A 15,454-nucleotide genomic window follows, 5' to 3' on the forward strand; every position below is an offset into this window, starting at 1 on the left:
AGTTCATTATTCCTTTGAGCACAATAGTATTCTATCACCAACAAATACCACAATTTGTTTAGCCATTCCCCAATCTAAGGGCATCCCCATATTTTCTAATTTTTTTGCCACCACAAAGAGCACAGCTACAAATATTTTTTAAAGTACAAGTAATTTTTCCTATTATCTTTGGGGTACAAACCTAGCAGTGGTATGGCTGGATCAAAATGCACAGTCTTTTAGTGCCCTTTTTCGTGCCCTTTGGCATAGTTCCAAATTGTTTTCCAGAATGGTCGGATCAATTCACAACTCCACCAGCAATGCAGTAATGTCCCGACCTTGCCACATCCCTCCAAAATTTATAATTTTCTTTTGCTGTCATATTGGCCAATCTGCTAGTTGTGAGGTGGTAACTTTGCATTTCTCTAATCAGGAGGGATTTAGAACACTTTTTCATGTGGTTGATAGTTTTTATTTCTTCTGAAAACTGCTTATTCATATCCCTTGACCATTTGTCAATTGGGGAATGACTTGAAATCAACATACGTAATTAACACCATAACCTCTCTCTTCCTCAGATTACTCACTTTCCATGAAATATTCCTCCACTACACTTCAGTTCCAGATATGCAAAAAGATGGTCATACCTGTAAAGGATAATTTAGCGTTGTGACCTAAATTATGTTAATTATTTGGTCACCATGGATATCCCAAATATATAAAAAAATTTAACCAAGTCAGCTGGAAATTTATGGTGATTTAATCGCTATAGTGGAAAGAAATTAAGAAGAAGGAAGAAGGAAAAATGTGTAGGATTCCTCTCGCCTGGCTAGTACCAGTAGGAAGACCAGAGGCTCTAGGAAGATAATGTTTTTTTTTTTTTAACCCTTACTTTCTGTCTTGGAGTCAATACTGTGTATTGGCTCCAAGGCAGAAGAGTGGTAAGGGCTGGGCAGTGGGGGTCAAGTGACTTGCCCAGCGTCACACAGCTAGAAAGTGTCTGAGGTCATATTTGTACCTAGGACCTCCCGTCTCTAGGCCTGGCTCTCAATCCACTGAGCTACCCAGCTGCCCCTAAGGAAGATAAGGTTTTTGAAAAGTAAGGAGGAAGGAATCAGCCTGAACTCTAAAGGGCTCAGCCAAGATGCCTGAACCTGAATCAACTCAAGGGCAAACTCACCGCCAAACCCAAGACAATAGCTGCCACCACACCAAAATGTCGGAACACTTAGCATGCTGCCAGCCAGAGTTGCCTCTCCCGGGAAAGAGGGAGAGAGAGCAAGTGACATGCCTTATATAGACGGTTTTATGTTACTTTCCTGCGTCTCATCTGTACCAATGATAGTTTAGCTTGACTTAGGACAGCTCAGGGGTCTGTCTGCTTTTTCTGCACATGTCTGTTGAAGGCCATTTCCTCAGATAATTAAATCTTTGAATATGTTGCAGGCATCCTGACCTTGTTAAACTGAGTAGGGTGGAGAAATGTATAGTTTCCAAGGCTTGATTCTGTTAAACCAAATATCTCCATTATTACTAATCAGGAAATAGCTAAATCGGATCTTCTAAAGTAGGCCTGAGTAGATTGGAGTAGTTTTAAAATTCACATACCCTTGATCTTGCCATCACTCACAAATGTACCACCTCTTTGTTAAGGAATACTGAAACCCTCAGAAAAAATCTGGAAAAACATACAAGAATTGATGCAAAATGAAATGAGTAAAACCAGAACATCATACATGGTGACAACAAAACTTCTTGATGGACAACTATGAGTGACCTAATTCTCAGCAATGCAATGATCCAAGACAATCCCAGAGACTCATAGTAAAAAAATGCCATCTGTGTTCCAAGAAAGAACCAGAAAGATCACGCTTGATCCAAACAGACATAATATATTTTCTTTCTTTTGTTTTTTATTTGGAATCTTTTCCACAAAATTAATGATCTTGGAAAAACCCTCACTTGATCCTTGTAACTCCACTTAAGCAACCTATTTCTCTTTTGCCTTTTGAAACTGAACTCTTTGAACAGGCCATCCAAAATAGGTGCCTTCAGTCTTCTCACTCTCAACCCCATATAATCTGGCTTCTAACTTTATCATTCCATGTTTTACGTGATTACACATGTAAAATCTATATCAAATTGTTTACTGTCTCAGTGAGGAGGGAGGAGAGGAGAGGAGAGAGGGAGAGTCAGAAGAAGGGAGAGAATTTAGAACTCAAAACTAAGCAAAAGAACGCTAAAAAATTGTTTTCACATTGAAAATATGGGAAAAAAATCTTAAATCCTTTTATCTGACCATGTCCTTTTGGATTATCACCCGTCTTGCTTTCCTTTATAAAACCTCACTCTTTATCTGTATCATGACCTCCAATCCCCTGACCCCTTAGTTTTCTCTCCCAGGCCATTTCCCCTGTATTAGCCACTCTCTTCTTCCCTTGATCTCTCTTAGTGTGCTAGTTCAACTCTACCCTGCCTTCTTTTGAATTTCTAGCCCTGTTATATCATCAGTTACACTCAGACTTGGATCATTTCCACTGTTCCTACATACATATTATTGAATAAAAATGGACAAAATCTTGCAGCTATTCTAACTAGATCCACTACAGATTTGCTATACAACATCACCTAGACCTTCATGATTGCTAGACAATTCTATATCTACCTTCTTTATCAACTTACTATCCTACTCTCTACCTTGGCACTTACAAGTTTCTTCCTTTACAAACCTTCCATGACTTCTCTTCTGCCTATTTCTTACCTGGGATCCTTCTCTTATATTTAAAAAAAAAATTGAGATCATTTGCTATAAGCTCCTTCTCCCCTTTTCCCTAACTCCTATGACTCAGGTGTCTTCTCCTACTTTCTGTTCTTCACCCCTGTCTTAACATGATAAAGTGACCTTATTCTCCTTACCAAGGTCATCCTTTCTTCTTTCCTACAATAGATTGTTACCTCCCTGAATCCCTCTCTTTCACTTATTTCAATCTTTCCTTTTCCACTGGTTCATTTTCTATTGTCCACAAACATACCTATGTCACCCCATCTTGAAAAAACCCGAATTTGATCCTTCCAACCTCACTTAACCAACCAGTTTGTGTTCTGCCTTTTGAAGTTGAACTCTTTGAACAAGCCATCAATAGTAAGTGCCTTTATTCTTTTCTCTCTTGCCTTTTACTCTGACACTCTAGCCTTTTACTCTGGCACTCTACTGAAACTGTGCTCTCCAAAGTTAATAATGATATCTTAGTTTACAAATTCAATCCTTTTCTGAATCCTCATTCTCCATGACCATTCTGAAGCCTTTGACACTGTTGATTACTTTCTTCTTCTTGATACTTTCTTCTCATGATGATCTCCTAGAAGCTTTCTATTTGTTAGGTTTATGGGATACCATTTTCTCCTGGTTTTTCTCTCTGACTGTTCCTTATATGTCTCCTTTGTAGGATTCCCATTCATATTACACCCTCTAACCATAGGAGTTCCTCTCTTTTCTTTTGGGCCCTCCTCTCTTCTTTCTCTGTACTACTTCACTTAGTGGTTTATCCCTTCAGCTCTCATGGATTTAATTACCTCTCTGTTGAGGATTCTGAAATCTACTTATGCTGTAATCTTTTGCTGGCTTCCAATCTCACATCTCCTAGCCTTTCAGATATCTCAAATTGGATCTTTAGCGGACATCTTTATCTTCCCTGTTACTGCAGAGGCCAACACCATCTCCCTGGTCCCTTAGGTTTATAACCTAGAAGTCGTCCTCAACTTCTCACTTTCTCTTACACCCTATAGCCAAAATGTTGCTGAGGCCTGTTAATTTTACGTTTGCAACATCTCTCAAAGAGACAACCTTTTTTATTGTAACGTTGCCACTGTTATAGTGGCTTGGATTATTGCAGTGAACCTGTTGATGGGTCTGCCTGCCTCAGTCTTCTCCCCACTGCAATCCATTCACATACTAAATTTATTTTCCTAAAGTACAGGTCTGGCCATATTCCCCCTACTTAATAAACTCCCAGAGTTTTTGTTCCTTATTTCCTTTAAGATCAGATTAAAAATGCTCTGCATATTAAAACCTTTCATAAGTTAGCTCATTCTACTTTTCAAGTCTTCTTACATTTTGCTTCCCATTATAGACTTTTCAGTCTAGTGTCACTGATCTAGCTGTTCCACAAACAAGGCATTCCATCTCTTGGCTTTGGGCAATTTCTCTGGCTGTTCCCTATTTTTGGAACACTCTCCCTTCTCTGCTCCTGAACTGTTCTATATATAGGTTGCTTTGTATGTTTGCATGTTGTCTATCTAAATTGTAAGCTCCTTGAGGTCTTTTATCTCTTTTTGTGTCTCCAGTACTTAATATAATATAGTCTGTTACATAAGTGATTTAATAAATGTTGATTAATTGTATGTTTTCTTATCCTATCACTTTGTGCCATGCCAATTCCCATATCATCAAAAGGTTAGAAGATTTCCTCGATTCTTGACATTAAGTGCATACCACAATCAAAATTTTGGAGATGATCTAGTGGATTTATTGGAGAGTGGAGATACTAAAAGAAGGTTGACAATTAAAATAGTTTAGGCGAGAGAGAACATGAAGGGTTCAAATTAATGTCTGAGCAGAAAGAGTAACCAATGCAGAAGATGTTCCCCTTTAGATTAGAGATATAGTCATGTACTTTGTTTTTTTCATTTACCAATCGTTATGTCTTACTACTTGAAAAATATCTATTACAGGATTCGAAACAAGCAAAACAAGTTTCCCGTTTTGTTTTTGACTCAAGGAAAATCTGAAATTTATCCTGAACTAATGGATCTAAGATCTCGGACAACTTCCATTGCAATGAGTTTTGCACAGTTTGAAAATTTGCTGGTGAGTTATAATTTATTTTTAGGGAATGAAAATAGAAAAAATATGTTAAAATAATCATGATTTAATTTGCCTCTGACTGGAAAGTAGTTGAATGCTATAAAATTCAAGTTTGACCCATAGGGATTTGAAAAGTATAGTGTATGTTATATTTGATTTTTCTTTTTTTTTGTTAACCAAGAATTTTCTCTTTAGGGAATATGTGCACATACTGAAGACCTTCTTAAGAATCTGTCACATATTGATGAGGCGAAATCTAAGGGTTTAGTAATATTCTGTTGGGGTGATGATAACAATGAGCATGAAAACAGAAAGAAGCTGAGGGATTATGGTGTTCATGGTCTAATCTATGACAGGTATTGTGTGTTTTATGAAAATTTTCCCACCAAGGAATACTTAGTTTTGTTTATTAAAGAGATGTTTAAAAAATATAATTAAGTATATCTTGCCATAAGATTTATTTCAATGTCTTTTGTAGTCATTCTGCAATGGCTAGAATAAAATATTTTACATATGAAGACAAAGAATTGTCTAAATTAAATGAAGTCTCAATATAAATTGAGAAAATTGTTTAATCTGCTTTTAATTGTTTTTTATATGTATATATATATGTATAAATTTAGATTCTACTGATTTAAACTTCAGAACTTTTTCTATTACTCCAGCAAAATAATGAAAATTAGAAGACTAAAAAGTTTTAATAAATTAGTGGGAAGTCATATTTGAGTTACCAAGAAGGATAGTTGGGAAGAATAAGGTTATTAGTGACTTGAAACTTTTCAAGAATATAACTATTTACAGAAACTTCTTCCCTCTATTCATATTACTTTCAAGTTTCCTAATATAACAAATATTATGAATAGTTTCTAAGAAATTAATAAATATTGGTAAAGTTTAGAATCTCGGTTATAGTATAGAATTTTACATTATTCTTTTACTAATTGCCATGGAGTATATTTTAATTTAAATTTGTTAAAGGAACCATAAGTGTCCTAAATTTTTGGAATTAATAGACATTCTTTTTCTCTAAGAAAATGTTTTTTTAAGTTTCTAGAAATATTTTTCTTATAATTGAGTTTTAAATGAAATAGTTAAATCATACAAGTTCTGTGAAAATCATGAAATCATAATAATTTTATTTATATATTTTTTTACTTTCATAGGATATATGATTCGATGCCTGAACAGCCAAATATATTTCAGGTAGAGCAACTGGAGCGTCTAAAGAAAGAATTACCAGAACTCAAGAGTTGCACATGTCCCACTGTTCGCCATTTTTCTCTTTCATCAGCTTCGTGTGTATGTCATAAAAATAGTTTAACAAACAGGGTAGATAATGTACAGAATGCTTAATTTTTTATTGCTCGGAGGTCTTGAAGGGTTGGATATTGCTATTTGGGATATATCGTTTTCTTCATTCAGCACTGCTTATCAATTCCTTTTGGCTTTTCTCAGTCCAAATGAAGCAATAACTAAGTATTTTACTATTCCACTAGTTTTTGCTAGAATTTAAAATTCTTTTGATCAGGTATAATTTTCTTAAAGATTCCCCACCTATGGGGGGAAAAATTAAGAAAACAGACATTCAAATAACTTTAAGCATTTTTAAATTAAAAGAGTAGCATTTTGGAATCTTTAAAAATAATACATAATATTGACATACTTGTTATTTATCTTTTTCTTTGAGGAGATCTAAATTCATAAATACTTGAGGAAAATGACTATGCATAAAATTATACCTGACCATGAATAAAAAAAGTACCTCAAATGCATGCATTTGCACTGGTGGTTCCAACAGCACAAATATTTGTGCCATCTGTGTATGTTTCTTATGTGGATTGTCAAGAACATAAAATGTTTTTATTAGATATAAACCTTTAGGCTGCTGCCATTTTCCTACCTTGCCATATATTTGCTTATGTAAAAAAAAAAAAAAAGTGAATTTGTATAACACCTCCAAAAATTGTTTTGCATCAACTTATCAACTTTTAAATGCAGCAGATAATTTAATCTCTAAAATATAAATCAGTTATTGAAGACATTTCTGCAACTTAAAAAAAATTATTGTACATATCCTAAGTGAAACAGATCACATGATGTATAAATTCTGCCAAATGCATGCTTGAGGTTTTAAGCATGAAATATTATACATGTTTACCATTAAGTCCTTGCATCCTGTGGTGCTGGGTAAATGTAAGAAGGTGATAAGGACTAAAAAATGTTTTGTTGCTGAAAAATTGCCTATTTTTAGGCAATTTAAATATGCTCACCATTTTAAGTCTTACTAATATAGACAGTTCTCGCTTTATGTAAATTTGCAACAGCTCCCTAGCAGGCAGTCTGCAGGGAAGGGAGGAGGTAGGCTCCTGAAGAGGCAGGTGTTGAGGCAACTATAGGTGGGTGATAGCAGTTGCTGTTTTCTTGTGCCAGGGATCCCCCTCTCTAGGCACTGAAGCCCATTAGGCTGTGGGGCCTAGGCGCTGGGTCTTATGAAAGCTTTATTGGGGATGGGGATGGGAAGGTCTGAGAAATGGTCCACTTCTGTCAATTGAGAACTGGCTGTATTTATTATATGCCATCCTCTATGTATGTGTGCGCCTCTGTGCTTGTGTGCCACCTGCACATGTGTGTACACATGTATGTGTACACACATGTGTACATTCCTATGTCTTTGTGTGCTAATTGTTTTCAAATGAAATCTGAAATCTCAGTTCTGTTTTCATTGGCTTATATATATATATATATATCATGTTTATAATTTATTTATAAATATCATGTATAAGCTCTTGCTAAATATATATGCATGTCCTTAGATTAATACTTGTAAGGTTTTTTCATTGGTAGGAGATTGTTAAGACACAAATGTAACTTATAAATATGATAAATGATAGATTTATTTTATTATAAAATATATCATGAAGATGTTTTCATAGATTCTGTTTCATGGAATTTCTGTGAAAGCAAATTGAAAATATGAGACGCTATCTCTGAAAGGCATGGCTTATCTTGCATCTAGTTTATTTTCTGCATATTATTTGATGTCCAGGGTTTATGCATTCATCAGTGTATATTGACTGCAATTCAGATTTCAAATTAAATACTATTAATAAAATTAAAATAAATTAAAATTTAGAAAAATCTAAAACGAAACTATAAAAGAACAATCATTTTCTTTACAAAACCTAAACATTTGTTTATTTTTATTTATTGATATTTTATAGACAATTCCATTTTCTATAAAGGGATTGGCACTAGGCAGCATTTTTAAAGTTAACTCTCATTTAGGGACAATTTTAGAAACTTTTAGGTTCCTAGTCAGGAAAGAATTATATGTGCTTCATTTGTCACTTTTTTTTTTAATGTCACATACAATTCCTATGCCATAATTTAACTTTGGTTTGTGGGTAGATGGTAAAATTCCCAAACATGGAGTTCACGTTCTGATGGGAGAAGACAAGAACACAAATAATTGAATACAGAAAATATTTTCAATGTAAAAATGAAAGGTAATTTCAGAGAAAGGGTTCTGCCAACTGTGGAGACTAGCTGCAAAGATTTACTTAAAAAGATGGAATTTGAAGTCCTGAAATAATTTAGGAGGTAGAGGTGAGGAAGGAGATCATTCTAGGTACAGTGGACAATCTGGGATCAGGCAATGGAATGGTGTATGAGAGAAATAGCAAGAAAACAAAGGTAGTTGGATCATAGACTATGTGGAAGATGGGAATAAGCATCTATATAACACAAATTTAGGTCACTTGATACTCATAAAAATCCTACAAGTTAGGTGCTAGTTACTCCATTTTGCTGTGGAGGATACTGAGACAAACAGGTTAAGTGAAAATGCCAGGGTCATAGCTAATAATATGTTTGAAGCCAAATTTGAACTTAGATCTTTCTGCCTTCTGGCTCTCTTGTTTTGGGACCTGGCTCTTCATCCACTTGAGCCACTCTAGCTGCCCCCTAAACATCATTTTAATACTTTATTTTGAGGAAACAAGGATCTCTTGGAGTTTGAGTTAGGGAGTGACAAACCAGCACTTCAGGAAAATTACTTCAATTGAGTTGATAGATTGTGGTGAGGAGAGACTTGAACCATAGAGACTGACCAGAAAGCTGCAATACCATAGTGCAGGCATAGGAGAATGGAGTCTGAGACTAGGGCAGTAGTTGTGTCAGTGGACAGGAGGGGCTCTTTATATATAGGAAATGTGTCTGTAGAAACAAGACCTGGCAAAGCATTAGATAAGTGTGGTGGGAATGAGGAATTAAGGATAGCACTAAGGTATCAACCCTGAGAGTGGGGTGGGGGGAAAGTAATAGTTAGATAAAGTGGAGAACTTGGAGAAAAGCAGAGTTCTTTTGTGGCTATGTTGACTTTGTAACTTGTGTGAGCCATGTATTCCACCATGAATCTTGGGATCCTATGGAAACGTAGGTGGGAAGGAAAGAAATTTACATTTGGAGTAAATTAAGGAAAGAATGCAGTTTGAAGAGTAATTTTGCATTTATTTAGAGTTGTGTGAGTAGAATTTAAATCACTGCATCAAATTTTTTAAGTAACAGTGCCTCTTTATGTCTTCAAATTCATGATGTTCTATGGTACATATTCATTTGTACCTTTCCTTTCTCTATCAACTAGCATTTATTAAATACCTTGTGTGGTCAGCCACTGTGCTGGAAATACAAAATCAAAAAATGAAAACAATACTTACCTACAATAAGCTTATGTTCCATGGGGCTGGGAGTTGGAGTGGGGGAGAGACAACATCATTAACTTCTACTTTAGACACTTAGCTGATTCGGCCAGAGTAAATCTGGCCTTCAGTTTCCATCTCTAGAAAAAGAGAGAGTTGGACTCAGTTGTTTCTAAGATCCATTTCAGTTCTAAATCTATAGTCCCATGTATATTTACCAGAACATGCAAAATATACAAGCTTACGTTTTTAGGACACAGGCACTAGTTTTGTAGGAGGTGTGGTGTTCACCTTAAAAAGAAGCTGGGGAGGGGGGGGGCAGCTGGGTAGCTCAGTGGATTGAGAGTCAGGCCTAGAGACAGAAGGTTCAAATCTGGCCTCAGACGCTTCCCAGCTGTGTGACTGGGCAAGTCACTTGACCCCCATTGCCTAGCCCTTACCACTCTTCTGCTTTGGAGCCAATACACAGTATTGACTCCAAGACGGAAGGTAAGGGTTTATTTAAAAAAAAAAAAAAGAAGCCTGGAATCTGTAGGGGAAGGGAAGCATTCCAGGTTTTGAGATAGTCATTGAAAAGGCACAGACTTTAGAGATGAGTGGTCAGGTATGAGGACCTGCAACAGGACCTTTTTGCCTGAATTATAGACTACATTAAAAAAAAAAAAAGAGTAATTTGATTTAGACTAGCAGGATAAGGTGGGAGGTTGGGAAGAGCAGTTGAATGCCAAGTAGTAGTTTACATTTGATTCTTTTCATTCATTTGATAAACATTAAGTGCCTACTGTGTGCTAGGCACCATGTTGAGCACTGGGGAAACAAAAAGAGCCAAAAGATAGTCTCCACCCTCAAGAAGCTGAGACTACATGCTAACAAATATAAACAGAACAAGCTATAGACAGGATAAATGGGAAATAAAAGAAGGAATACATCGAAATTGCAGGGTTATGAACGAAAGTGGGATTTAATTGAGACTTAAGTAAACCAAGGGAGGTCAGCGTGGAAGAGGGGGAGTATTCCAGGCAAGAAGGACAAACAGTGCTGAGAGAGGGGGGGTGTTCCCATTTGTGGAACAGTCAATAAATCAATGCCATTTAATTGAAGAGTACATGTTAGGAAGAATGATGTAGAAAGAGACCAAGTTATGAATGCCAAATAGAGCATTTTATATTCTTGGAGGCAATAGGGAGCCAATGGAGTTTTAAGGGGATGGTATGATCAGACCTGCATTTTGGGGAAAAAAGCTTTTAGTACCTGAATGGAGAATGGACAGGAACAGGGAAAGACTTTACAAGCTAACCCAGCAGCCAGCTATTATAACAGTCCAGACCTGAGGTGATGTGATAGGCCTTAGCTTAAGCATTAGGAAAATCACTTTGGATAATGATACAGAGAATGGAATAGAATAGAGAGGAACTTGAAAGGAGGGAGACTAATTAGATTATTGCAATGATTGATGTGAAAGGTAATGAGAATTTGTCCTGAGTAGATGGGCATGTGGTTCTGTTTATAAAGGCAATGTATAAGAGATGTTGTGAAGATAGAAATAGCAAGATTTATTAATTGAATGGCTAAGTGGAGCAATTGTGAGGTCTAGATGCCACAAAATCTATGAACTCAAGTTACTAGAAGCATAGTTATGCCATTAGTAATAATTGAGAATTTTGGAAGGTAATTGAACTTTCAGAGGGAGGATAAACTCCATACCAATATCAATGACAACCCTTCCCTACCTAAGTAAATAATCCTTATTAGTTGCTGTGTTTGAACAATTTCATCACCTGTTTGTGGACCCACTTTTTAGGGACAAACCCTCTTTAAACTTTTATAGGTTAGCCCTCAGATGAGAGAGTTATTGCTGAGTTCGTAAGGGAATTTTTTCAACATTGTAGGGCTTGTAAGTATCAAGACATGAGAGCAATTCTACCATGAAGAAGCATCAAAATGGAACTTTAGGGATGAAGTCCAGAGCAAATAACCTCCTCAATATTGAAATTTAATTTTGTCTATTTTGAAAGTTGTTTGAATGTTTAGCTTTTGAATATTTTGCTATTTCTTTAAACTTTAATTTGAAATGGAAAGTTTTCAGTTAAGAAATGAGGTTTTTCTTATTGGAGTGAAATATAATAAGTCTCTTCAGCTATGAAATTTTGCTACTGCCTTATCCACACTTCTTACCATATCTCCTCACCCTCTTCCACAAATCTTCCACAATCAAAACCCTACCCACCTTCCTAAACAGATTTTCTAATGCTTTGCTATAGAATTTTTACATTACAGGGAGCTTATCTTCTAATTCTAATAAGAACTTCTAAGTGCCTTCTTATCTTGTTTTCCCCTCTGCTTCTAATATTGTCTGCTGTGTTCTTCCGAATTAGAGGAGGAAGATGGTAATGGAAACTGTCAGGTGGCTTGATTCATCCTGGTACGTTGATAAGTCAAGTTTTATGTTGGAACAAAATGAGGCAGTCCTTTGTCATTCAGCAGTTAATGAAAGGACCTTTACTTAGTTGTAGCAAAGAAAGGATGTTCCAGGATTTTTTAACACTCAAATTAACTTAGCATAAACCCTTTTATTATTTAGCTAGCAGAGCAAGATGTGGTGACTGACAGTGATTTGTGATACCCAACCAGCTCTTAGTTGGCTCAAATCCCAAAAGACAATTCTTTTTTAATGTTCTTAGAGGAGCAAAAATTCATGTTGATATGTCAGAAGCTACAAGGAAGCTGCATTTGGCCTAGCTTTAACTTTTGCCTGGTGCCAATTAAGCTTCAGGGAGAACTTTGTCACTTTTCAATGAAAGAGTTCTGTAACTTATATCATGGAAGAAAATGGGAACTCTTGTAGATAGTGATTCTATCATATTTCATCCCATGTTGAAGTTCTAAGATCTTCCAGAGGAATTTCCATTTAAATTGTTTTAGGGCTTTAGCTGAACCAAAAATTTAAAACAAGAATAAAACTAAAATCTTCTTTCAAGCTTCCTCGAAGGTGCCACTATAAAAAGAAAAAAGAAAAAGATATTTAAGGATAAAGGAAATGCTAGGCTTTCCCTCCTTTTTGCAGAGTAGTCTGTCTAAAAGATCTGGTCTATATGGTGAGTTATACCACGTTTCTGTGGTTCGCAGTGTGTTGCTCTAGGAATAGGGCTGTGAAGCTCAGGAACAGACCAAACAACATTAGGTCCACAGATGATAACTCCAGTATAGTCAACAATCCTGTGTGAGGGTCAAGTCAACAAGCACTTAAAAATTTCTATGTGCCTAGTCACTGTGCTAAAGCTGGGAATATAAGGAAATGCAAAAATAGTCCTGGTTCCCAACATAGTGCATATAGTGCAACAGCATGCAAACTAACCACAAAGATTATAATTTTAAATTGGAGTTAATTACAGTGGGGAAGGCATTAACACTAAGGGGGATTAGGAAAAGCCACTTTGCAGAAAGTGGGATTTTAGTTGAAACTTGAAAACAGGAAGTAGAGATAAAGAGGAACATTCTAAGCATGAGTGAGAGCCAGTGAAAATTCCAGAGCGTCTTGTTCAAGGCAAGTATCACTGGATCATAGAGTACATATATGGAAGTAAAGTGTAAGAAAAATAGAAAGGTAGGAAGAAACCGGATAATGAATTTTTAAAAAGCCAGATAAGGATTTTATATTTCATCCTGGAGGAGATATGAAGGAATCACTGGCATTAATGAATGGGGATAAGGAAAGTGGGAGGGGGATTACTTGGTTAGGCCAGTGCTTTAGGGAGAACATTTTGATCGCTAAATGGAAGAGGATGGACTAGAGGGGAAAGGAGGCTATCCAGGAATGCTAGTCTGGGTTTAAGATGTTAAAAGCATACTCCAGAATGGTGGTAGTGTCAGGAGGGAAAGGGAAATATATGAGAGGTGAAGCTAGAAATGATAGGACTTGGCAACTAATATATATTAAGCAGTGAGAGAATGAAGTCAAGGATAACACCTAAGTTTGTGAATCTGAGTGACTGAGAATGTGGTAAATGCCTTCAAGAGTAGACGAGGGGAAAGTTTTTTGGGGAACATAAATGATGACGTCCCAACAGGTAGTGAAGATGTGATACTAGATGTTAGGAGATAGGTTGGGACTAGGTAAGTAGATCTTAGAACCAGAGCTGATGAGATTAAGTAAATACCATAGAGTACAGACAGAGCCTTGGAAGGATATCCATGGTTAACAGTTTTGACTTGGAAAGGAGAATGAGGAGGGAGACCAGAAGAAAAATGTCTCTAAAATATGGAGAGTAGATTCTAAGGAAAATTGGGGGATTGGTAGGACAAAAAGCTGGAGGGAAGTCAGCAAGGATTGAGGATTGGGGATAAGGTCATTAGATTTGGCATTTCAGAGATTATGGTTAACTTTGGAGAGAGCTATTTCAGTTAAAGATTGAGATAGAAAGTTAGACTATAGAGAGTTGAGGGGAAAGGAATGGAGGTAGTGATTATAGTTGGCCTCAAGCTTAGCCATAAAAGGGAGGGGATGGGTGGATTAAATGAGATTTTTTTTTTGTTTTTCTTTTAATGGGTAGGAGACATGATATATTTGTAAGCATTAGGGAAATAGCCAGTACGCAGTGAGTGTTGGAGATAGTAAGAATGTAGATGATGAAGTGGGATGGTGGAATAGCATCACTTGTGAATGTAGAAGGGCTCACCCTGGAAAGAAAGATGATGGTTATAGTAGGGGAAGGCATCTGAATAATTTAAGATGAGGAAGAGAGAGGGAGGGAGCCTTGTGAATAGCCTAAATTATTTTTGGTGAAATATGTAAGAATTTCAGTTGAGAAGGTGGCAGAATGGGGTCCCTTGAGGTACTTTATGGAAAATGAGTAAGTTGAGGAACTGAGCATAGTGTATTTGAAAGAATATAAAAATTCATGTTGGAGTCCCCTAGTATAAAGGCAAGAACTGGAGATGTGATAAAAACTGTGAGATAGGCTCTGAAGGAGTGTTCCTGGAGATTGGCAAATAATTATTATCATGATCTTGATTGGATGATATATATTGGTTATTGTCAATAGTAAAATGCCACACCCTTTTCCAGGATCTAAGTTGGTACTAAGGCATTTCTAATACTATAAACCATTCAGGATTCCCTCACTGACCTAAACCTCCTCCTCTTTTTCAGAAAACTCATCCCTATTCTTTTACTAGTCTTCCCTATAACTTACAAATACAAAGATGTCTCTCCCATCCTCAAAAGATCCTCTAACGTTTTTCCTTTTATGACTAAAATTGTGAAGACACAATAAATACCTTTGCAGCATTTTTTTCCCGACATTTTTATAAAACCTCTCTATAATCTGGCTTTGGACCTCAATATTCAACCAATAATGTTCATTAAAAATAATCAGTATTCTAAACATTTTATTTGTAATAAAAATTATTATTTTTTTGTTTTCAGCTCCAAATTCTCTCTCGCCACTCCTCCCTAACTCATTGAGAGGGCAAATACAGTTCCCAGTATACATACGAAGCATGCAAAACATTTAAAAAATATTTAAAAATATGTCCTTCAATCTGCACTAGGAATCTATCAGTTCTATCCCCCTAAGGTGGATAGCATTTTTCATCCTATCAGTTCTATCCCCCTAAGGTGGATAGCATTTTTCATCATGAGACCTTTGGAAAGTCTTAGATCATTGGTCTAACAGCCAAACTTAATAATTGATTATTATTACAATGTTGCTATTTCTGTCTACAATGTTCTAACAGTTTTGCTTACTTTACTTTATATTAGGTTATATAAGGCTTCCCAGGTTTTTTATGAAACTATTTCCTTCATCATTTCTTAATATCACAATAGTGTTTCCATAAAAATATCCCACAAGGATGCTCTTTCCAAAGATAAGAGTGATATCTGATTTCTAAGTTCAGTGGCCCTTTCTCAATC

At 36.1% G+C, this 15,454-nt stretch overlaps 1 protein-coding gene across 8 annotated transcripts in view; it reads left to right on the top strand.

Moving 5' to 3' along the window:
• GPCPD1 (glycerophosphocholine phosphodiesterase 1) overlaps positions 1–15,454 on the top strand; it is a 109,172-nt gene that overhangs the window by 55,511 nt on the left and 38,207 nt on the right. For 3 of the 8 annotated variants that reach the window (XR_008917633.1, XR_008917634.1, XM_056823508.1), the window contains exons 17-19: positions 4,711–4,846; positions 5,039–5,199; positions 6,007–6,142. Coding sequence is in view for 5 of the 8 variants with exons in the window: in XM_056823508.1 (XP_056679486.1) it covers positions 4,711–4,846; positions 5,039–5,199; positions 6,007–6,142 (433 nt within the window). In the remaining 3 variants the exon portion in view is untranslated. Of the gene's footprint in view, positions 1–4,710; positions 4,847–5,038; positions 5,200–6,006; positions 7,994–15,454 lie in introns of those variants that run through there. The other 5 variants (XR_008917638.1, XM_056823525.1, XM_056823528.1 and 2 more) reach the window with 2 other exon arrangements.

The sequence above is a fragment of the Monodelphis domestica genome, chromosome 1 (genome assembly GCF_027887165.1).
Source record: "Monodelphis domestica isolate mMonDom1 chromosome 1, mMonDom1.pri, whole genome shotgun sequence".
Classification (NCBI taxonomy): Eukaryota; Metazoa; Chordata; class Mammalia; order Didelphimorphia; family Didelphidae; genus Monodelphis; species Monodelphis domestica.